This window comes from Ciconia boyciana, chromosome 6, assembly GCF_034638445.1.
Source record: "Ciconia boyciana chromosome 6, ASM3463844v1, whole genome shotgun sequence".
NCBI lineage: Eukaryota > Metazoa > Chordata > Aves > Ciconiiformes > Ciconiidae > Ciconia > Ciconia boyciana.
Window position 1 is genome coordinate 53417416 of NC_132939.1, and position 23544 is coordinate 53440959.

General features: G+C 39.8%; 1 protein-coding gene across 5 annotated transcripts in view; it reads right to left on the reverse strand.

Moving 5' to 3' along the window:
• CCDC88C (coiled-coil domain containing 88C) overlaps positions 1 to 23544 on the reverse strand; it is a 101316-nt gene that overhangs the window by 29176 nt on the left and 48596 nt on the right. For all 5 annotated transcript variants that reach the window (XM_072863669.1, XM_072863668.1, XM_072863667.1 and 2 more), the window contains exons 5-14: positions 21270 to 21328; positions 19520 to 19603; positions 18007 to 18147; positions 17047 to 17231; positions 16375 to 16456; positions 15748 to 15906; positions 9439 to 9585; positions 7847 to 7991; positions 4914 to 5095; positions 50 to 187 (exon numbers count right to left, since the gene is read on the reverse strand). In XM_072863669.1, coding sequence (XP_072719770.1) covers positions 50 to 187; positions 4914 to 5095; positions 7847 to 7991; positions 9439 to 9585; positions 15748 to 15906; positions 16375 to 16456; positions 17047 to 17231; positions 18007 to 18147; positions 19520 to 19603; positions 21270 to 21328 — 1322 coding nt within the window. The remainder of the gene's footprint in view (positions 1 to 49; positions 188 to 4913; positions 5096 to 7846; positions 7992 to 9438; positions 9586 to 15747; positions 15907 to 16374; positions 16457 to 17046; positions 17232 to 18006; positions 18148 to 19519; positions 19604 to 21269; positions 21329 to 23544) is intronic.

A 23544-nucleotide genomic window follows, 5' to 3' on the forward strand; every position in this document is an offset into this window, starting at 1 on the left:
CTACCATTACTGAGCATATATTTTTATATTACATTTGTGAAGTTTGCACCTGTCTGTCTTTGTCAGCTTTTAGAGTCTCCATGACGACTTGTAGCTGTTCCTTATCTTTTATCAGTTCCTCGCTCAAGGTCTCCAGATCTTGATTACTTTGCTTCTCTTTTTCAATTTGATTTTGCAATTTCTCAATCTGTGTGGAGAGAACACACCAAAACACATCAGCCACAGCCTGACACAATGACTGTTTGCACTGTAAGTTATTTTGAAGACCAGAGAGGAATGAGATGGGGACTATGGCTGAAAGATGTAATCCTTCCCTTCTGCAGCTTGCTAGTCTCAGAGGAAGAAATGGGCTGGTTTGTTTTTCTCACAGTGCCAAGAATCTCCTTCATGCCTATTAAGATCAGAGCATATAAGGTACAGCAGTAGAAATGCTTCACCTGCCTGAATGCCCTGTTGTGCTCCTGTCATCAGTGATTAAGTTTCTGGCACTCACCTTTCTGAGGGACTTGCCTCCTCCAAGCCTCTCCATCACTGATGGCCTTAATCTACCAGTGAATGTGGAGAAAGTTATTAATACAATTCAGTGAGCAACAGAATTAAAACAAACAAACAACAACAAAAAAACAACAACCAGGAACAGAGTAAAAGCACTGGAGTTTCCACATTTACCTTCCCTCTCCCTGTAATCTGTTGGCCTTCTGTTTTCCCCAGCAGGTGACAATACTGGATTTGAAAGATCTGTGAATAAGGTCTCAGTCCTACAATGAATCATGTCTCCTTACTCCCTCCTTTTTAAAGTTGTACTTGTACATGCACCAAGCACTGAAAAGCAGTAGCTCTTCAGTATTTAGAAGCAAGGGGTTCAGAGAGCTAGGCTCCCCAGTTCAGAAAGTATTCCTTTTTATGCTTGTAAAGTACTGTGAGCACCTACAGCTTTGCACAAGTATCAGCTCATTTTTTTGTATCGGTATTATGAACTTTGCCAACAGTGAAAATGTCAATGAAAAAGGTATTAACAATAATTCTTACAAGTGGGAAATGGCTGGAGGCTGGGCTCTGCCTATGTCAACATATGCCTCATTACAGGAAGTGTTTAAACAAGCAGGGGCTGCCCAGATTGGAGATAAGAAGGGCTTAACAGTTACAAATGTAACCACGTTAAGGTTCATTGGTCTCAAAGGAGCTGTTCAGAGAAAGCTGGAACATAAACTCAGTAATCAGCAATAGCTGGTCTTCATTAGCACCTCCCACAAAACTGAAGGCAAGTAAGAAACTACTGTTTACAGCTTGTTTCACTCCAAGAAGTTAGGAATGCAGAGAAAACAAACAGGTATTTGGGACTGTGCCTGAAAGGAGGGTCTTCTGTTATTAGCTCCTCTGAAAACTCTGCAAGAAAGGAAAATAATATGGACATGGCTTTTCCTTCGTATCATCTCCTCTTGTACTACCTGAATAATCCTGTTCCGGCTACATGATCCTTCCAAGCACTAGATCAGTAGACAGCCAAGCATACTCAGACAATTTTTGAAAGTCTCAGACAGTGGATGAAATCTGAATCCAGCTAAATGACTTTAGGGAGGCAAGATTTTACTATGGGTATCTCAGGAAAGTTACAAAAAAACCATAGACATAAATTTGAGAAAAACACTTCTTTATCTCTTGTTCTGTGTCTTTATACATGCTTGTCATTAACAGTCCTTAAGAACTGTTACCCTCTCCTCTGCCTACTGTAGAGGCCATTCTGCAATGAATCAGAGATTTCCCCTACTATTCCCCTTTCCCCTAGCACACCCCCTTGTGGACATGCATACCCTCTAGTTTAGGAGATACATGTGTGAGAGAAATACAAAAGCACGTTAGAGGAAGAGAAGATTAAAAAAAAAATTTTCAAGCATCTCAAACCTAGTGGCCTTCTGTGATGGAGTGACTACATCAGTGGACAAGGGAAGAGCTACGGATGTCATCTATCTGGACTTCTGTAAGGCCTCTGACACAGTCCCCCACAACATCCTTCTCTCTAAATTGGAGAGATACAGATTTGATGGCTGAACCATTCAGTGGATGAGGAATTGGTTGGACAGTCACATCCAGAGAGTAGTGGTCAACAGCTCAATGTCCAGATGGAGATCTGTGACGACTGGTCTCCCTCAGGGGTCCGTACTGGGACAATAATATCTTCATAATGACACAGACAGTGGGATCGAGTGCACCCTCAGCAAGTCTGCAGACAACACCAAGCTGAGTGGTGCGGTTGACACGCCTGAGGGACAGGATGCCATCCAGAGGGACCTGGACAAGCTGGAGAAGTGGGCCCACATGAACCTCATGAGGTTCAAGGCCAAGTGCAGGCACCTGGGTCAGGGCAACATCCAGTATCAATACAGGCTGGGGGATGAAGGGGTTGAGAGAGCAGCCCTACCAAGAAGGACTTGGGGATACCGGTGGATGAAAAGCTGGACATGAGCCGACAATGCGCCCTCACAGCCCAGAAGGCCAACTGTATCCTGGGCTGCATCAAAAAAAGAGTGGACAGCACATTGAGGGAGGTGATTCTGCCTCTCTGCTCCACTCTGGTGAGACCTCACCTGGAGTTCTGCGTCCAGCTCTGGAGCCCTCAGCACAAGAAGGACATGGAGCTGTTGGAGCAGGTCCACAGGAGGGCCACAAAAATGATCCAAGGGCTGGAGCACCTCTCCTACAAGGACAGGCTGAGAGAGTTGGGGTTGTTCAGCCTGGAGAAGAGAAGGCTGTGGGGAGAACTTATAGCAGCCTTCCAGTACTTAAAGGGGGCCTATAGGAAAGACAGGGACAGACTTTTTAGCAAGGCCTGTTGTGACAGGACAAGGAGCAACGGTTTTAAACTAAGGGAGGGCAGATTTAGACTGGATTTAAGAAAGAAATTTTTTACAATGAGGGTAGTGAGGCACTGGAACAGGTTGCCCGGACAGGTGGCAGATGCCCCATCCCTGGAAACATTCAAGGTCAGGCTGGATGGGGCCCTGAGCAACCTGATGTAGTTAAAGGTGTCCCTGCTCACTGCAGGAGGGTTGGACTAGATGACCTGTAAAGGTCCCTTCCAACCCCAAATATTCTATGATTCTATGAAATCAAGACTATTTTACACATCATGTATCAGGTCTCTGTACACTGAGAGACAACTGTATGTCTCTCACAGACTACAGAATACTGTCCGCTACCTTTTTACCCCAAATCTCTCTGAATGGGAGGTAAAGTCCATCAACAACTTGACTGGCCTGTGCTATTCAGTCAACAGCTCGCATCATATTCGGTGTTTCTCTGGTGAAGAGTTCATGCATTTCAACTGCTCTTAATAGTAGTATTTTTAACTGTCATTTTTTCCTCATTGGTCTGATGTATACAGGGCAGCCCTTTCACCACACAGGCATTCCCCACTACTGGTTTTTGTCTTATTTAACTACTAGACCTGTAGGTGACCCCACCATGCCAACGCACTCATCATCATCAAAAACATGAGACTAATTCTGGAATCACAACTGTTGGCACCAATACAATGCCATAACAAGAGGTGCCCACAGGAATGTGCCTGGGGCAAAGCTAAAGGTTGACCACAGTTGTTCAAGTGACTTAAATTGCAGATATACCACAGGTATCTGCTGAGTGCTTTATATGCCTTGATCTCAAATTTTAAGCATGTAAATTAGAGCTGGATTAAATTACTCATACACAACAGGTCATAAATGGGAGTGTGGGAGGAAGAGTACAGTGAACTGAATTTTTGCAGTTTTCCTCATTCACAGAAGGCGGCCAAGAAGCAGAACTGGTCTCTCAACTTGGCGAAAGAATGTCTCCAGAAGATGGGAGTGATCCAGTGATGCATACCTGTTCTCCTTGGCAGAGAAACTGGCACTCTGCTAGTTACAATCTGGTAATCCATGACCAGCATTTCATATCCACGTTCTTTCTCCCCTTGTCCTTTAAAGCATTCAGTTAGCCCATAAGCAGGCCAGAAATCTTTGTATCAATGTCTCACACATACAGGTTATAGCAGTAATGGGAAAAGGAGAAGTGAGCCTTATATTCTGGATAATTTAGCAAAGGTATGAATGTGGAAAAAAAACTGACATGGAAATTTTTTATACTCACACTAGCAAGCAGCCTCTTTCCCCACTGGCACTTGGCTCAATTAATCAGAGTTCAAGATGCAAGTTACCAGCCAGACAAAAACAAAGCTAGTGGTTGGAGGTGAACTGAGCACTGTGTTTCACAAGGACAAGCACTGAGCTGGCATTTGAGCTAAATGTAATCACAGTTAATAACAGAGCGTTACACACGTATATATAAAAATAAATTTAAAACGTTACGGCCTGCATGTTTGTTACAAAGATTAAAAGAACCCAGACCTTTGCAGAGAGGGAGACACTAGAGAACTTCTAATAGCCAAAGGACAAGACAGAGAAAGAGCTGATCCAGGACTACAGACAGCAAAAAAAACTTATTTAAAAATATACTAACCTGAATTCACCTGTGTGATTTATTTGACTTACATGGAAGCAATATTAAAACTTTCAAACAAACAAAATAGTTCAATGTGGCCATGGCTTCCTTGCCTAGTAGTGACTACCATAGATGACAAAAAGGGACACAATCAACAGTACAATCTGACAGGGGCAAATGAGCACTGAAAGACAGCTTTTATGAAACAGGAACAGTCACTTTTGCTTACAATGATGCACCTAAGTAGGCAGTGAAGTAGAAGGCAACAGAATACACCAATGTCAGAAAGCAATTAAATAGATGGGCCCCAAAATGCCCAGTCTTCTGGGGAACATGGGTGAATTCCCTGCAATCCCTTACTGTTCAGGAGTGCCATACAGCCCTGTGTGCACTGTGTTTAAAAACCGAAGAGCTGTTTGTTCCTGTGAGCAAATTACCTTTTTGCTAAGCTGTTGATTTTCCTTTTCCAGTTCCACAAACTTTAGGCTGCTCTCTCTGGAGGTCAAGGAGGCATCTCTCAGCTCTTGGATTGTGTTCTGCAAGCTCTGATTATCCTTCTCTAGCTTCAGTATGCGACTCGAAGCACATTCATTCAACTCAAACACAAAGGACTTTCTGGCTGTTGAAACATGAGAATCAGAAGGTGGCCCTAACCAATTCACAAATATCCCCCTTCCTAGGTCCTTAAGATTCACTTGTATGAAGATAATTGCAGTCAGATCCCTATCATTTCAGCTTGACTGCTAAGTAAACACTTTTTTTAAAAACAGAATCCATTTTCACAGATAACAATTAAGACCTTCAATAAATAGGGAAGTATCTGAACAGATAATCATCTTAAAAGTTACTTACTTTCCTAACTCTTCTTAAAGTTGCTTTAGCCATGTTAGTAGTATGTTTAATGTTAGTAGCAAAATATACTTTGATACCCTCTCATACTTCTATCAGAAGAAATAAACTGAGGCAGAAAGTAAGCCATTGTGAAGTGTTTGCTAAAACAGCAAGATGGTGCACTTCCAAAAGCTAGTGAAAAATTAGGTATTCAAGCATATTTAGTAATGGAAAAAATTCTTATAGAAGTGAGTTCCAGTGCTTATCTTCACACCTACTTCATCAAGAATATGCTGAACCAGGGAGGATATTTTACTACCAGGTACCCAGGCAGAGGACATCCATGAGAATGTTGATCATAGAGAAGTGTCTGAAGTTGAAATCTCAGAACTAACAAAATTTATGCAAGTTTTACAACAGAGATGTTATTTTACTCTAAATGTTTGTAGATCAAAAGTCTCACTACCTCTCAGCCTTAACTCCCAGCACCAAAGCCTCATTGTTCTGTTCATTTCTCTGCTCAGCACCTGAATAATTGTAAGAGCAACCCTCTGTTTCATGTGGAATAATTGCTACCCTTCATCTCAAAACCACATTTCATACGAAATTGACTTTAACATTGTCTTTAAGTCTCAGAAAATTATTCACTCCTGCTAAATAATCAGCACTATTACATACAGCACAGTGAGTACTTTAGAACTGGTAAGTTTCTGAGAATGGTAGAATCTCATTTGTCTCTTTTATGAAGCATCACTTGGAGAGTTTTGGTCAAATGAAGACTCAAACAGTAAACATTAACTAAATATTCCAGTTGAGTTCTGTCCTGAAGCAAAGCCCATCTAAATGACTTTTTCCCATGCTTATTTTTTAAATGATTTTGAATACAATATTCCAAACTAGCAGGTAAAAATCTTCTGCTATCTGCTCCCTTGCAGACCCAACTTGAAATCCAGGAACAGGAGGTTTTCCAGAAGAACTTTGCAGACTGACTCTATTTGTACAAAAAAGCTGCATTCAAAACAGCAACGTGCATTGAAATGGAACTTCTTAAAGAGAATTATTGTAAAAGTAGGACAGCACTTCTGAGAAATAATCTAAAGTTTCAAAGTTTAATGTTCTTATCTGTTTTAAAATCAGGCTTCCTTCACTATTTTTTTTTTCCTACCAAATACAAAAGATTACTGATGTTCTCAGTTCCTCTTACTCTCTTTTTCTTTGGTTAATCAGAGGTTCTGGAGCTCCAGTGCTGAAATGCTAAGTATCAGTGCAGTGAAGGAATTGCATCTTTTTTCATTTGTTTTAAACCATTTTGTTGAACAAATTTTGAAAGTTATATTTGACAGAAATGAATAAATAAGAGATAACAAAATAAAACTAGCATCCTTCCTTCTATTACATCACTAGTGAAACTAAATCAGGAAGGGGGCAAAACTTGCTATTTGAAACAAGCCAGAAAATTAGATACTTCTACGTTTTTCTGAAATACTCTTCATCAAAATTTGTAACTTTTGAGAGAACTGTGGTTTTTCCCCACTGACTAATATAATAAGCAATATCCTTGATTACACATAAGGAGGAATAGAATTCACTTCTCAGGCTAATGTAAACCTGCTTTGCAAGATTATTAATTAAAAGTAACAATTAATTAGCCATTAATCTTAGTAAAGAGAACTCGGATCCTAAACAGCAAGTAGGTTTGCTAATTGGTGTCAGGCACACATTCAGCTATTTTACAAGACAAAGCTATTCTTCTAGACAGCTTTACTGAAAACTGAACATCTGCTTACTTGAATTTGTTCCTTTAAAGTTAAACTGTTCCTGGTACACAAAGCCAAACATGCAAGTCTTAGCAGAATCAGGTGAGTAATCAATAAAAGCTGCACATTGAACTGCACAAAATAGCTTATATTTCCCAAGTTCCATTTAGCATTGTTTAGGCTGGTATTATAGACAGAATGAATGTTAGACACAGAAACCAATGCCAAAACCTGACTAGTGAAGGAAGCATTAGTTATGTTTGTGATAGTTATGGAAATCAAACCAACCATTAAAAAAAAAAAAAGATCAGCCAGTTATTTCAACTGTACACATTTTTCAGTATCTAGTAAAAATAAATGACTTCAGCATACACTACTTCCTGGGACTTAAAGACCAGCTAATTGTCTGTACTAATTGTACTAAAGATCACAGACTCCTCCCAGCCATTCAGTTAGAAATATCCAGTGTTCAGTGTGACACTTCTGCTGTGTCATGTACAAAGCTTTCTTTTTTTTTTTTTTTTTAGCCTTTATCGTTTTGCTTAAAAGTCACTCTCTCCATGACAAACAAAATAAAACATTTTAATGCTTTCAAAAGAAAGTGAAAGAAACTAGAAGGAATACATTTTAGAAGTTCTGAAAAACTAAGTTCAAAGTCAAGTGGCTGAATGAAGGAAGTTCTCCAAGCTTGGACTCAACTTCTGTTCCTGTCTCAGTCAACCAACCTGTCTACTCTGAAAGAAACCACAAACACAACAGCAGCTACCCCAGCTAGTACTCACTATCTGCAAGATCTGTGCTTTTAGACAGTTGTTCTAGTTCCCAGCCTAGGTGTGCAGACTCATTCATGCTCTGTTTCTGTGCAATCTCCAAGACCATGTTCTCCTCCAGCAGCTCTTCAATTCTCTTCTTGTCCGTGTCCCGGTCCTGTGCAAGACACGCATGAATGAAAATGCATATTCAGCTTATCTGTAAGATTGTTCTGTCAGCTGAACTGCTACAAGTACAACACACATCAAGGGCAGAAGAATCTCCTTAAACACTGTGTGCTTTTATATTGAAATACATGTAGAGCACTAAACGTTTGCTGTGGGCTACCATACGTGCCACAGAATGCAGTGCAGAGATACCCAACTGGCCCTGTTTAGAATTAGCTCAGGTCCATGATACACTTGGAGTGAGGGTGACTGGAGTGAGAACATACTGGGTGATGACAGGGCCAGTACAAGCCGGGGCTAGTAAGGCAGGTTGGATTCAAGCTGTCTCCAGAGCTAAACTCTTCAAAAACATGTAGCATCATGCACTGACACACTGGAGACTCTGCAGATATAACCTTGAATTCTACTGAGCTTCTTCAACTCATCACGTCAAATTTGGATCCAGTGATATGGATTGACAAGTAACGTCATAATCTGGGTTTTAAAATATCCAGAAAATAGATCTGGAGAATGAATCTACCATTGCTTCTTGTGATTATTTTGGCCATTTGCATTTGTGGGAGCTGAAGTGGTGCCTCAGAGGGTCCCAAATTTTCACAAAGCACTACCCAAAAATTCATCAAGTCACCCAGAAAAGCATCATTCAAAATCACCAGCCACTTTGTTAAAGCTGGAGCATGACGTGACCCTTATAATGCCCTGAATAAGTCATTAAACATAACTCCACAGAGCACCCTCAACATCTTTGTTTCCAACAGACCCTGCTGGAAACCCTATACAGTTAAACCTCTACGCAGTTAAACCCACAAGATTTCAAAACACAGAGGAATAAGAGGAGGACTGTTAAGTAAAATACAAGAAATGAAAAGAGTATTTATTATTTCTAGCGGGATTATAAAATCCAATGTTGCTTTTTGTTTGTAGGTAATAGTCTGCCCCTTCTTATGTTTCCTTGTCTATGAAGCAATAAGTCATGTCTCTGATTTACACAGAAATATATTGTGTAATTTTGTGTCTTTTACAGCGGTAATGGATTCTTAAAGTCACTGTAATGGCTAGGGGTTTTGTTTCCAACAAGAAAGATCATTTACTACAGTAGATGTCATTACCTATATCTAAGAGATTTCTACTTAACTGGAAGATTTTAACACCTCTGTTATCAATATGTATGAAAGTAACCTGTATTTTAAAATTGTGATATACCTTCTTGCATAAAATTAAATTAATCAGTCTCACACAACGTAGCATTGGCAATATTTACACTGTTAATGTTATAATATTTCAAGAATTCATCTACACGAAGTTCAAACTAAAGACCTCTTTAAAAGCACTGTTGATTTATTTGCTTGTTTCCAGTGGTTTCTGTGACATGAATCTGTGACCTCGCAAAAAACAGAAGTTCAAAAAATTAGCATAATGAAAAAGAGAGGGCATACCAGCTCTACATCATGAAGTTTGGATTTCAACTGCAAATTTTCCTTCTCTAATTCATGCAGTTTATCACCACGAGCTCTTGCCATTGTTAGCTGTTCTTCTAGCATGGCCTTCGTTTCAATTAATATGATGTTGTCCTCTCTTAACTCCTAGGGAGAAAAAAATAACTATGTTAATCTCTTTACGTAAACTGACTTTTCAAAGACCAGGTGACTTTCATAAACTGACATTGCAAAACACAAGAAAAAAAACTTGACATGTTTCTCTGTTTCATAAAATTTTTTACCTGATATCTTAACGGGAGATTATACTATGTTTAATTATCTGTGTCACTAATGCAAGTAAATCTAATATTTCTTATTGTTTTTTCCTGAATTTTAGAAGTTTAATGGTCCTTTTGCTTTATGAGGCTAGATCAAGAGGTGCACCAAAGAGACTCAAGACACAGAAGAGCAACTGTTGAATTCCAATTCCACTGTTATAATACTGTTTCCTTAGCCAACTCACTGTAGTCCCCAGTTTTCCCAGTTTCAAAATAGATTATATTTATTTACTTTCAAGGGATGTTATAGTGTATTCAAAGCATGTTGGGGAGCACTATCTATCAATATACTATGTCCATATCCCTGTTTCAGTACACTTACATGTAAATGTTTAAAATTCCTCTCTCTCTAAGAGAATTTTAATTCACTTAAACAAGATAAGTTGTTCTATACTTAACACATACCCTGCTCCATCCCCAGTAAACATATGAGCATTAACTGCACAAGCCATGTTGCTTATCCATTACAGCTTTTGGATTTGTTTTTACTGAGTAAAAGTTCAACTCATTATTCTGCTGTAGCCACAGCATTAGAAACAAGTTAATTATACTGCACTCCGAACGTTCCTTGCAAAACAACAAATGAAGCTCTGTGCATTCAAATATCTTATATCCAGAAACATGACATGTCCAAAACATAAAATCTGGCCATGTATTCTTGGTCATGTTTTAAACACATTTATTAAATTATGTCTTATTTCAAGTTATAATATCTCACTGCTAGCTTTTACTCTTGTTGATCCTCAGATAAGTCTTGAGTCAGAGACAGAATTTTCTATGGCAGGAACGTATCAGCATTTAAAAGATTAAATGGATACAGGACAGATTTTTGCCCAGAAGAATTACAATGGGGAAAGAAGCATATTATTTGATTCTCTAAAGAAATTTTCTTTTTCCTTTCTTTGCTTTTGTCCCTCCTCCCCCCATCCCTTCCCCTGCTCCAATGAAATATGCAAAAACAGAAAATGTGCACACAGGCAGGATGAAAGGCTTATGGCTTGACAAGTTTATTCCTGGACAACCGTCTTCAAAATGTGAAGTCTCTGCTGACATCAGTGTTCATGTCTGCTCTCTCAGACCACAAACATCCAAACCAAGTAGATTCCTGAAAGATCACCAGGCATCAGCAAATCACTTTCATTGCTTAATCAGCAACTACCTTCTCATTTTGGGGAGTAGAATCAGCATTAAGAAGCCTTATGTGGCTCAGTTATTTAAAAAAGAAAAAAAAGGAAAAAAGAAGATAAATGTAAAGCACAAGTTAGAGTGTCTGATGACAGCCACTCCCCTTGCCTTTTGATACTACAGGGTGCCATGATTTAATAGCCTTATATAGCAAGTAATCTTAGTTGTCTGCTGCGACTTGACTGTAGATGGTATAATATGGAAAGTCTACCTTATGCAGGACCATATTGCCCTTGATCTCTTAGTGGATCAGCTACCAACTTGCAAAATATGAGAGGAAAAATTTCCCTACTACAGCACCATTAGAAGGACAAGTATGTTAGTGCTTGTGAAGTGGTTCAACTACCACAATTAAAATGTCTGAGTATGCAAGTAACTATAATAATAATAATAATAATAATACTGAAACACTAACTTTACAGAACCAGCATTTTGGGCCAAGTCTGATCTAACAGGGTCACTTCAGGGTGGGCAAACTAAAAACACTGACACTAAACAGATGACAGACCAGAGGAAGTACACAACACAAAATGTGCTGGGTGTCATGTAAGTTGCCAGAATACCTGTAATGAAACAGCAACATGACAAGAGTTTACTTTGCCAGATCATCACACTCAATCTTGGACCACAGCCGTAAGAAGTAAGGTGGTGTCTGACCTCAAACACATGGCCTCAGAACTATCCCCAAAACTGCCTACCAAGCAGGAACTAGTTATTTTAGTGTCTCATGAAGAGTCAAGCTACGTGCCAAGTACATACACTTATCCTGGCTCTGGTACAAACCACACATCACTGGGACCTACAATATATGGAAGACTGAAGCACTTTCCCCTGAGTGCCCAGGAGAGGTGGACATGTCAGTTCAAAGCAGTTCTGATGAAATCTTAAATTAATAACCTGGTGGAAATGCCTTCTATGGCAAGGTCAACATTGCTCACTGGTGTATCCACGATCTGAGGTTGTCTTAATATTGAAAAGTTCATATAATTTAAATAATTACTCCATGGGAGCTTTGTAGAGTTACATGTCAAGGCCTGGAAGGTAAAACTGTCTTAACTAAAACATGTCAGCACGAAGATCTCCCAGAAGTCTCTGGGATGACATAGTTGACCTAAAAATGAGTCTGGCTACAAATCGCATGTGTTAGACAATCAGCAGGTGGTGGTCATGGAGTGGTGGTACTTCCACTGGAATTAAGGTTTATTTTTTCTTTAATTAACAAACCCACCAACATTATTTTGTAACTATGAGTTTGTTTTTAAATCGACAGCAAAAATAGTTGACTGTGGATTATTTTTTTTTAAATACACTGAATTTACTAGGCAAGGGATTAAAAAAACCCTTTGTTTTATATCACTTAAATTGTGATGGTTTAATATCCAACATATATAATTCTGCTTTTGTAATTTCTAAAATAAATTACATATTGTGGTTTGATCCTGTATCACTGTGCCTTGAAATAGCTTTAAGAATGTGGATTGTGTACTCATATGGTTACAATTAACTCTGGGAGTAAGTGGTTGCACAATCAGGGTGTGTTGCTACTGGAAAACATTTTCAGAAACTGAAGTAGCAATCAGATCGTTTAAACCTGAAACTAGAGAATTTGCACACACATCCAGACCTAGTTATTAAACAGAGTTCAAACCCCTCCCTTCTGGCAGTTCAGAAGCTGCCCCTACTGAGCCATGACACCGTTAACATCCTGTGACAATCAAACATTGCCTTGGACAGCTATATGAAAACATACAAGAGATGCTTTTGCTTTTTTTACCATTCACAGAAACTCCTCCTGTCATCCTGCATGGAAATGTGATTGCAGTGAGAAGGAGGAAGAACAGGCAAGGCAAAGTCCCTAGTCTCGGAAAATAATCTGATCTCCTGGAGCAGCACAAGGTTCAATGGAGAGGAATGCCGGAGGGAAGCTTTACATTGGAGAGAAGCGCCTCCTTGGAAGAAGCCCTGCATTAAGCCTGCTCCTCCACATTCATAGTTACGACCTCATTAAGCCACCCTAGCAGGAAAGTCTCCAGAGCATATTAATCTCCATGTCCCTTGAACGATGGTAAAATTAAAATGTCATTTCTGAACAACTTTGTCAAGACATACAAGGAAGGAAAACAACACACACGCCTAAGCATGTTACGTTCATGTAGAGAAAGACTTGCTTCTTTTGCACTCCTTCTGCAATAGCTCCTTAAATCTCTTCCTGCTGCAACTGCTGATTTGTATTACATGCTTTCAGAAACTACTCGTTAAGCTTGCTCACAATTCCTAAAGCTTGTCACGGTATCATGCACAGAGCGCATTCTATATTTTTTGCTCCAACTACCAAATGTGTATGTGAACTACAAGAACGAAAAGATTTTTAAGTGCTCATTTAATAGCTTTCTGCATTGATGCACAAAGGTAAACCCACTTTTTCTTCTCACACACCGATTTGGCACTGCTTATTAATAACCCTGCCAAGACCCTATGAGCCTTAAGGTATCACATTACCATAGAAAAGTGGCTTATGCTGTACTTTACGCACCTACATTTTCATTGCTGTGCCTCTGTAAGATTTGTTCAGGTCTTAAGACTTAGAGCTTAGGAAGCCAGCCGCAACCAGTAAATGCCATGAGATGAATCAGCACTGTACTGTCTAGTGGTAAAAATCTCTACCATGTTACATCCCTGCACAAATCTTACAACTTGGAATGCAAGCCAAACAGTTTTTGAGGGAGCGGGAGGAATCTGGGCAGATACTGAACTGACTCCAGCCATTAAACCTCCTTTTTGAGGGGCAGAGGACTTGAGGCAGACAAGACAGAAAACTGAGGGACCATGGGAAGTTGGATACTGGCTACTATGCACAGCTTTTGTGCTACTCCTTGACCATACAAAAGACAGAATAGTGCCCTGTGGAATTCTCTGAATGCATCAGCGTGAAACCAGTGGAGTTTGCCTGACGCTGCCACTGCTCAACACTGGCAGTCCATGGCTGTGCCAAGACTTGATCAATGTTGGAAGAGGGAGTGGTGAGAATGTGAAACTCTCTGGCTATGCTAGACCACAGAGCAGCCTGCAGACAGCTGCACAATCCTGCTGCATATTAGAAGAGCTCAGCCCCTACAGCAGTGACAACTTTTGCTAGAGGCCACACTGCAGCCCGGAATTAGAAAAGTGCCATGTTGATGGGAAATATTATTTGTCCCACTACTGTATTCCAGGGAAGTATCCTTGGAGAGCCAACACTCATGTCTGAAGTTCAATACTTTCACCAAAAACTGGCAGGGTGGAAGAGGGAGTGAGGAAAGTTGGAACAAATTTGAAACTGAAGTGGAGGTCTCTTTACTGAATGATATGTTAAGCAAGATTAGCATGCAGACAGCAGAGCAGGAAACTGCTGGCTCTAGGACAAGCAAGGAGGCTGAGAACTCAAGAACAAAAAGAGCTACTCCCTTGATCTCAGATGAAGACAAGACTAAAAAACTCCTCTCCTAGCTCTGGCTAAATTACCTGAGCATCAGGTAGAAGCTAAGTGACTCCAGTACACAGCCAAAAGGGAAGTGCCGGGATGCCATGCTGATAGCTAGTGTGCCAGGTTAATGCACGACTGATTTGCCAGCTTGAGGGAAGAAAACAGAGAGAGCCAGAGCTTCATACTTCCTAATGTAAACTGGGAATTACTGAGAGGAAAGACAGGCTTTTGTAGACTATTACTACAGTTAATAACCATCCATTTTAGTGAACCTATTTATAAGAAGCAGCAGCTTGCTGGCCCCTTAGGTTAGAGATGGAAAAAAATCACCTACAAAGTAGAGTTTATAGAGCAGAAATAAGGTCTGTGTTCTCAGCCAGAGGCCTGGCAAATGCGAGTTTCAACATCACTCTTCTACCTCAGACCTGGGATTTTATCTAATTATAGTGAGGTTGTCAATTACTGAATCTTCATGTGTTCAGCAAGTCTGGATATTTATTTGACCTCAGCTGAAGTGTTACGTATGTGGATTACTGAGAGTTTAGGTGAGAATGGTTTAAAGAACTGAAAGGACAGAAAATAAGAGCAGTCTGACCTAAATTTAAGGGCAGCCATGCTGTGAGCAATGCATTTGTCTAGATGATCTCCAAGGTCCTTTCCAATCTAAGTTAATTAATAATTCCAGGATGGGCATAGTTGCAGGTGACTAAGCTGAGTAACTGGCATTACTACTGGAACAAAGCTATACATTCCTCATTGATATACCCTATCCAGGGCACTAGGGAAGATCCAAATTTTCTCTCCTTTCTACTACAAGCAACAGTTGCAAAAAGGGGTGGCTAGAATTTGTCATCTGAGGTCATGCTTAAAAATGCCCAGCCATTTTAACAACAGTTGCATCTGCTACAAACCCCTGAGGAAAAACACCTAGACATTCATTTAGCTAATTTATAAATGACATTTAAACCACTGGTCAAAGGAACAACTCTGAAGCATAGGCATTTTACCTAAGAGTAAATTTTCAAGGCTAGACGAAAGGTCTGGATTCTCTCGAAGAAATGTCCAGAAAAGGTCTGTACTGTTTAGCCACACAATGCTGAACTAAGCAGAGTTTATTAAAACTAATGGGTATTTATTTTTTGTGTGCACCAAGTCCTTCTTGACACTGAAGGAACTTTTAATGTTGCTAAGTCAATAACTGTGATGTTTGTTATGAAATTTCCACTTGCTCTGATGTTTTGCTACAGTCAGCTCAATGACAAATGACACATGAACGAATAACACAACAAAAGCCAAACATTAAGGACTACTCAGCAAATCTTTCTCCCAATTTTCACTTGCCTCCATGCGAGCTTTGTAAAAATCCACGTCATGAAGTTTCTCTTTGCACCGAACAAGTTCCATCTCAAGTCTCTCCACACGGTTTGCCCTCTCTCTCAGAGAGTCGAGCTCATCTCTGTATGCTCGGGCAGAGCGAGCATCTGAGGCCAGGTGGATATTCTGTGAGAAGTGAGGAATAAGCAGGGAGAAGTTAATACTTAGTTCTTAGTTAATACTTGAAAGCATGTTCTTTAAACTTTATTTTTATTTATTTATTTACTTATTTTAAGCATAGGCAAATAGCATTCCCCTGGTTCAGGAGTAAGAGAATTCTCCTAACTAGCCAGTAAATTTATCTACAAGACAGAGGGGTTCTTCAGCCTGCTGGGACTCTGACATTTCTAATGCCTGATGCTGCATAAGCTTCAGGCATTACTAGGCTATTTGCAAGCTAAACAGATGAGACTGCTCTCACCAGTTAAGTGGAAAGCGTAGCATTGCTATGCCATAGCCATAATCGTCAAACAGCTTGCTGGAGTGACTTGATTTTGTCATTAAAAAAATAGGCATAGTAGTATTTGTAGCCTCACACTGAAAGATGCTTTTTTAAATAGGGAAGACTGTCACAGTAAAACAAGCACATCTTACCTCTTGTTTTATTTTTTGCAGCTCTAGGGTGAGCTGCTCAACTTCATGTTTAGAATCTACAAGCTGCTCAGACTTCTCTTCCCTGAAAAGAATTAGAAAAATCTTAGTAAGAATTTTTTTTTTCCTGAAACAATATTGATTATATGGACACTGCTGGGAATCTGGAAAGGAAGACAGAAATCTCCTACAGTATTCTGAATGTAGAGCCTCTTTGTCATGACAGCTTCATAAAAGCAAGACCTTTTTTCTCATTATACTATACATATATCGTGGATCTGAGTTTGCAACTCTATTTTTATACTAAGTACATCTATTTAAATCTCATTGGTGCTACTGCTGTCATAGCTGTAGCTATGTAGCTACGTAGCTGTACTGCTGTCACGGGCCTCTGGACTTCCCACTAATAAGTGCAGCTAGCAGTTGGCATTTTGAAGATGGGAAGAGAGAGATGAGACACAAAAAGAAAAATGGAAGTAGCCACCACTCTGTGATCAAAGACCAGTTAAGAAAGAAGAAAGATGGAACACTGCTATGAATAAAAAATTTGAAAGATGCGATTCTGAGAGCTCCCATGGAGGTCAGTGTACTGAAGCTGACAGGCAACTGCATTTTCAGGATGCACAAGACTTAATATACAAGTCTCTCTAAGAGCATAAATCCCTGGTGACTCACAGCTCCTGCCGGATTCTTCTCAATTTAGCCTTTGTGTCTGCCAGCTCAACTGCAAGGTGCTGCTTGTCTTCATTAGAAAGAGTGTTGGCTGGGTTTGGTGAAGAATCTGGACTTGGTACTTTCAGAGGACTTGGTGGTTGCTGAGACTGCAGATAATCTCTCTCTTGAGTGAGATCTACAATGACCTGGAAATACAGAGAAGTATGTAGTGTCAAGAGATACACAGTATAATTATACATTGTTTTTCAAGTATCTAAAAATGATTTGTAAGTGTAGAAAATTATTAGGCTGGCATTATACAGAACTCAAGTGATAGCCAGGAGGGAAGGTTACACAGAGGAGGAAAGGAATCTCCACTTTGCTCAGACCACTAAAACATTCCCCTTCCAATGCTCAAAATAAGCAGTCTATCTTGCTTGGAGAATTCATAAAAACCTGTAACAACTAACAGTTTTAACTAACACAATCACAGTCAAAAGCATGACAGAAAATTAACAGGTTAAAGAAAGGGAGAAACCTCCTCCAGAGATCTGAAGGAAAAGGAACTGATAAGTTCGCAACAGATAGGGCCATCTTCACACAGGAAAAAAAACTAGAGAAGACACTGGAACCCATGATGGTAGATGCCAATGGAGAGACAAGCAAGCAATCGCTCAAAGATGAATGACTGAGCAGACACGCAGAGACAAAAATCTCAAGACAAAGTCACAACTTCAAATCTTTTGGTCTCTCCACTTCACGGAGAGACCACTCCACTCCTCTTTACCAATCATTTCACCACACCTTAGTGTTTACACAAGAATCAGTGGAAAAGTAAAAATCTTTCTACAGATTTTCAAAGGTGTAGTAAAAAGATGCAGAAGAAATAGAAGCCCAGTGCACAAACAAGACAAGAGAAGTAATGGAGCCTGCATCTGCTACTTCAGATGAGCTCTATATGGGAGAGAAAAGTCATCATACTTCTGTGCATTCATCTCTCTCATCAATGAGCCTCTTGAGGTGAAAAACCATATTCCTGGAGAGAGACTCTAGTTCTTCTGGGGCCATATCTGGGAGCTCCAGCCACTGCAAGTCAAAGACGTTCTCGTGGTTGTGAGTTACCTAGTAACAGGAAGAAAAACAATTGTCTTTCCACTGGTTGATTTGTAAATTTGTTTGCTGTATATGCTGCACCCCCCAGGTTCTTCTACTGATCAGTTAAAAAACGTATCACATTTTCACCAAAACCAGCCTGTAAATAACAAACACAACTACCTTAACTGTAACACTACCCAGCAATTTCTGGTATTTAGATTTTTTTAATAATTATTAAGGCTGATTTTTAAAAGTGATCAGATATGTATTATGATCAATAGCACTTGTGCTTGCATACTAGAAGTCTGCAACTGTCTTACCACAAGCACCGAGGTGGTCACCACAAGGGATTTGAAGGGACTGATCCCACACTGAACAGTTAGGCTGGTATCTCACTGAGAAGAAGCCCTTCTTTCAATGAATTTGCAATTTGCAGCCGATACAGCTGGGAGGAGCTGCCTTTAGCAGAAATGTCTCTGGTTGCTGCCAGCAGTGTACCTTTCAACTGCTATCTTAACTGATTTCCTCTGAATCTTTTAGCAGAAATGTCAGGTAAGTCTCTCAAGCTCAGTTAAAGACTGTTCCTGCTTTTGCCATAATCATGTGCTTAGTTCATCACAATTTCAGGGTTTTTTAAAGCAGAATTCTTTTTTTAAGTGTTAAGAAAAAGAGTTCCTGTCTTAGACTTTCACTATTTGTTCCTCAGATCTGAGCATACCGGGATTTCTACACCTGTACGTGCTGGTGTCTACACCACAGCCAGTGCGCACTCCCGACAAGGCACACCCAGCAGGGGCCATTTCCACATAGCTCTCTCCTGGGTCTCCAAAGCAAGCTGGCTCCTAACACATACCTATATTCCTTCCTTTTACAGAAACCTCAGAAGTCCAAGAATACTCATCATTGGATCAAACTTTTCTTTAAAAAGAGAGTATATGTCCAGTTTCAGCTGCAGAGAACACTTTTCAAGACCATCTGAGCTCAGTGGCCACTGCGTGAAGCAAGCCACCGGGGAGCCTGTGTCTCATCTACCACAGGACTTGGGGACTAAGTCCCTACACCATTGCTGCAAGGGGCACTGCAGCTCCTAAGCCACACATGCCTTTTGGAAATATTACACATGTACCCTTACAACAATTCCTTCTACATAGCCTATAACTGGCAAGCAAGGCATTTACCACTACATCTCTTTAAAAGACCACTGAGCCAAGTAATGTTTTCAGCGTCTATTATCTTCATCTTAAAATTTGATTGCAGTAACATATTCAATCTCTTTTTTTGGTGAAGTTCATGAATCCCTTATGAAATTCCAAGCATTAATATTTCATAGAAAAACAACCCTGTTAAGTCAAGGAAGGAAGAGATAAAAAGTCAAAATAGACTATACTGAGAGTCTCACCTCCTGAATGTGTGACACAATGGCAGCTTGGGTTTCAATATCCAGTTGTTTTATTCTTTCAATAAACTCTTCTTTTCTTTCACACTGTTAAAATAAAACACACCCTGAAACAGTGCTACATATCCTAAAACTTACTGCACCATTTTTCATTTAAATAAATAAAAAAAAAATCCCCACATTGTTAACAACAAAATGTTCAAGATCTACACTTTGTCACACTAAAAGGTATAACACTTCATCGCTCCATATGGAGCATGAACCAAATTACGCATTAAATTATTTAAACTTTTTACAGTCAGTACAATTAAGGCTAAGTTAAATGGCTGGTTTTGCTCTCTAAAAACAAGTTCAAGACACGATAAGATCAAGAGGTGGGGCAACAGCCAGAGGAAGTCATCACAGCTTCATTAATGGAGCTGCACAAACAAAAACCTATGTTTACATTGCATCATTTAACCTCTCTGCTTTGCTGTTTGCATTTTGTTTGGTTTTGGCAATGAAAAGAGATGCATCACTTTAGATAGTATTCACATCAATGAATGTTGCTTGTTGGACTAAATCAACATGTGCTTTAGATAGAAAATGGGGTTGGGAAACATTCTGGATAAAAATGAGTGACATTTCAGACAAACAGATTTTAGTAAATCTTTTACTTAAGGCTTTAAAAGAGGCAGACATCTGCTATCTGTATATCTGTGATTGTACACTAACATTATTGCCTTCTTGTAAGAACTTCTCCACATTATGGAGAAGTTAAGCATTACTTAAAGTTTTTTTTAAACTCATTGCCAGTGTCCTTTTGGGGCCTGGTTCTGAGTCGCAACCATTCCTTTCACTGGGAAGAACCTCAGACCCGTAAATGGGGACTGAGGACGCACAGCAGCTTGCCAAATCAGACCTTTATTCTTTGTGCTGCAATGCAATGCTGAGATAGTTCGGAGCAGCCATATGTAGACAGCTTTACCCTGACATAATTGACTTGACATAGCTGAGCAGGGTAAGTATCCTAAGGCATGACAAAAAACACTAGACAGACCTACAAACAAGGTCAATTATAAGCAAAGGCTAGCCCGCAACGCATCTATTGTTTACCACCACAGAGGTTTGGTGGGAAGAACACTGATTTCTTTATCTGGTAACTGTTGTGCATTTCTGGGGAGTTTCCCACATACATTGCCTGTCTATTTATTTTAACAAATGCCACAAAAATCCCCACATGAATATACAAAGTATCTATTCATTTCGGATTTTCTACATACAATATTCAATCAGAAGATTATGCAAATAAAATCAGGATTCATTAAACAAATGTTTAGACTGTTAGCTTATCTATTTGTTTGGTATTAATATGTACTGTTTCACTCCATATTTTAAAACTGTAAGAAAATAAACCAACAACAATCTTGATATCAAGAACACTGTTCAAAGCTTCTCTCTTCCCATGTTGTTATCAAAATGGACTACTTAGTTGCAAGGGTACATATCCTATGGCTGACTAAGCACTGGCAACAAATTGAGGCTACTGCTATCACAAAATGTGCTTCCTTTCCTCTACATTTCTTTCATTCACCTATTGTGTCTTCTCACAATTTCAGCTCACAAGCTGTCTTGAGCTGGAGATTTGTTCATACAGCACTGATCTTTGGGTGGATTTTCTCAGTCCAGGGAAAAAAAACAAAACAAAACAAAAACACCACCACCAGATTAAAAAAAAAAAATCTTATTTTTCAAGCCTTTAATGAATGTTTACCTGCACAGCACATCCCAGAACCAACAACAGCAGCTTCTTAATTTCATCCATACTTTTACCTAGGGAGGAAAAAAGGGAATCAGTACATATGTACAACAAATTAAGTACCTGCAAGTGATCCTCTCCAAAATATCCCCCTGAAAAGAGAAATAAGACCTTTGAACAAGTGCCTGAACAATATATATGTGCCCATTATAATGTTACCATACTTTCCATGTAACAATACAATTCTAATGGTTAGTCTAAAATCCCAAACCCAGCAATACTTTTTTTCCTCCATGTGCTGTCCTCACCTACATTTCCTGAGGCTTTTCTGATCAATGCAGGGGAAAAAAAAAAAAAATTCTTTAAATAGTTCAACACATATGTCCAATGCTTGTCCCTTGTTTTGTAATTAACAAGGGTGCAAAAAAGCCCACCAAACCACCACCTCTTCCCCCCCCTCCAAAAAACCACACGAAAACGAAACAAAAACCACCCCAGGTAGAAGCAAAGGAGGGTTACTCTCAAAGAAAGAACTTGTCCTAAATTCTCTGTAAAATAGTTGCCACCCAGACTTCCCAAAGCTGAATGCCGTTCTGTGCACATAAATTCTCTCCGAGAGATGTTTTAGCAAATAAATTCTGCCTCTGTTCTGCATCAAAAAACCTGTTCAGACTTTGAAGCACAAACCCCATGTGCTAAGGGGGATAAAAAAAATGAGTGATGTAGAAGGGAGAACATGCAGCTAACCATATGCTTGGGGAGCCGTGGGGGGGAGACGACACACGCAGGTTGTTACTGCAGGCAGTCCTGCTGCGACCAACAGCTCTGCCCGCTGCCTCCTAAGGTTAGGAGGGAGAAAGCCATGCAAGGGGAACTGGCATGGCTTTGAGACAACTCCAGATCTTCTTTCACAACATTAATGTGGGGATTGTTGGGTGGTAAAGAAAATTATGTATATCAAAGATAGACAAAGGGAGATGGAAGGCAAGGAGCTTCAATGAGGAAATTAAAACATCATTATGGAGTTAGGTTCAGGAAAAGCCTGTCCTCATCCACACTGGAGGAAAAGAAGGAGAGAGAAACAGGCCACGTATAGTTTTCTCTCATCCCTATATATCTGACACAAAGCGTATAACTGTGGGATAAATGCTTTCATTTTATACCCTGCTTTACTTGGGTGTTCAATTGCTCCTATCACTAAAGAGACAGATAATAATTTCTGAGTGCAACTGTGTTCCTCCACCAAAACCACGCCCTTGTATGCTCCGCTGACAGAAAGTTAGAGGCATGTGCAGGACCCAAGGCCGGGGAACTGGAGTTAAACTGACTCATCAGTTAAGCTGCCGCAGCCCCGCAGATGCACAAAGGCACACAGACCTAAATTACCGTGGGGTTTACTTCCATCCCGAGAACCTTGCAAGCCAGCACAGCCACGAGCAGGCAGCTTAGGAAATAACTTGTTTTCAGATTTCCTGATTTTAGGGCACACAAATGCCCTAAACCAGTCTTTAAATGTACCTTACTTGTTAAACAATTTTTCAACAACTTTTAGGAATGTTGATCTTTAAAATGTTTCAAGAATGCCCTACAGAAATTATCAGTATACTGTACAACTCAACACTAGAATTCTCAACATCCAAGTCCCACATTATTAATCATTAAGATTTTGCAAGCAGGAGTTATTCTCTTCTGCAGACAGACATATTTAGAACATGCTGGTTCACACTTCACCCTGTAAATACAATATTGTTTATTTCCCTGCAGAATATTTTAAAATTGTTTTTGAAAGACGTACAATCATTCTTACTTTTCACCCTGTACCTAGCAGCATACATGGCTTGCTCTTTTCTGAAAAATTATGATTTAATATACAAATAACATGTCAGTCTGTGAAAGTCTGATTGTTCTGTATGATTCTGAATAACACAACCTTAAAGGCAGACAGTGTCACAAAAAAACCCTCAGCAACAGCAAAAAAAGATCAGTTATTTCATGAACAGTTCCTTTGAGGGCACTACTAGCCCAAGGAGATACTTAGTTTGGTCAGAAGACATTTTTTCATGAAATTGAGTTCTCATTAGAGTTTCAGCATTGGGTATCATTCTGCATCAGCTTCAGAGCAGATCCAGACCGGGGATAAAATGCAAAGCATGCCTGTCAGACACAAGAGCAAGTTTCTAAGTTATGGAGAGCAAGCAACTCGAGCGTGTCTCATTCTCCCAAACTTACTCAGGGCAGAACATCTCCATGAGACTGAAAGAGTAGCCACCAGGCTCCTTGCTCCAGATCA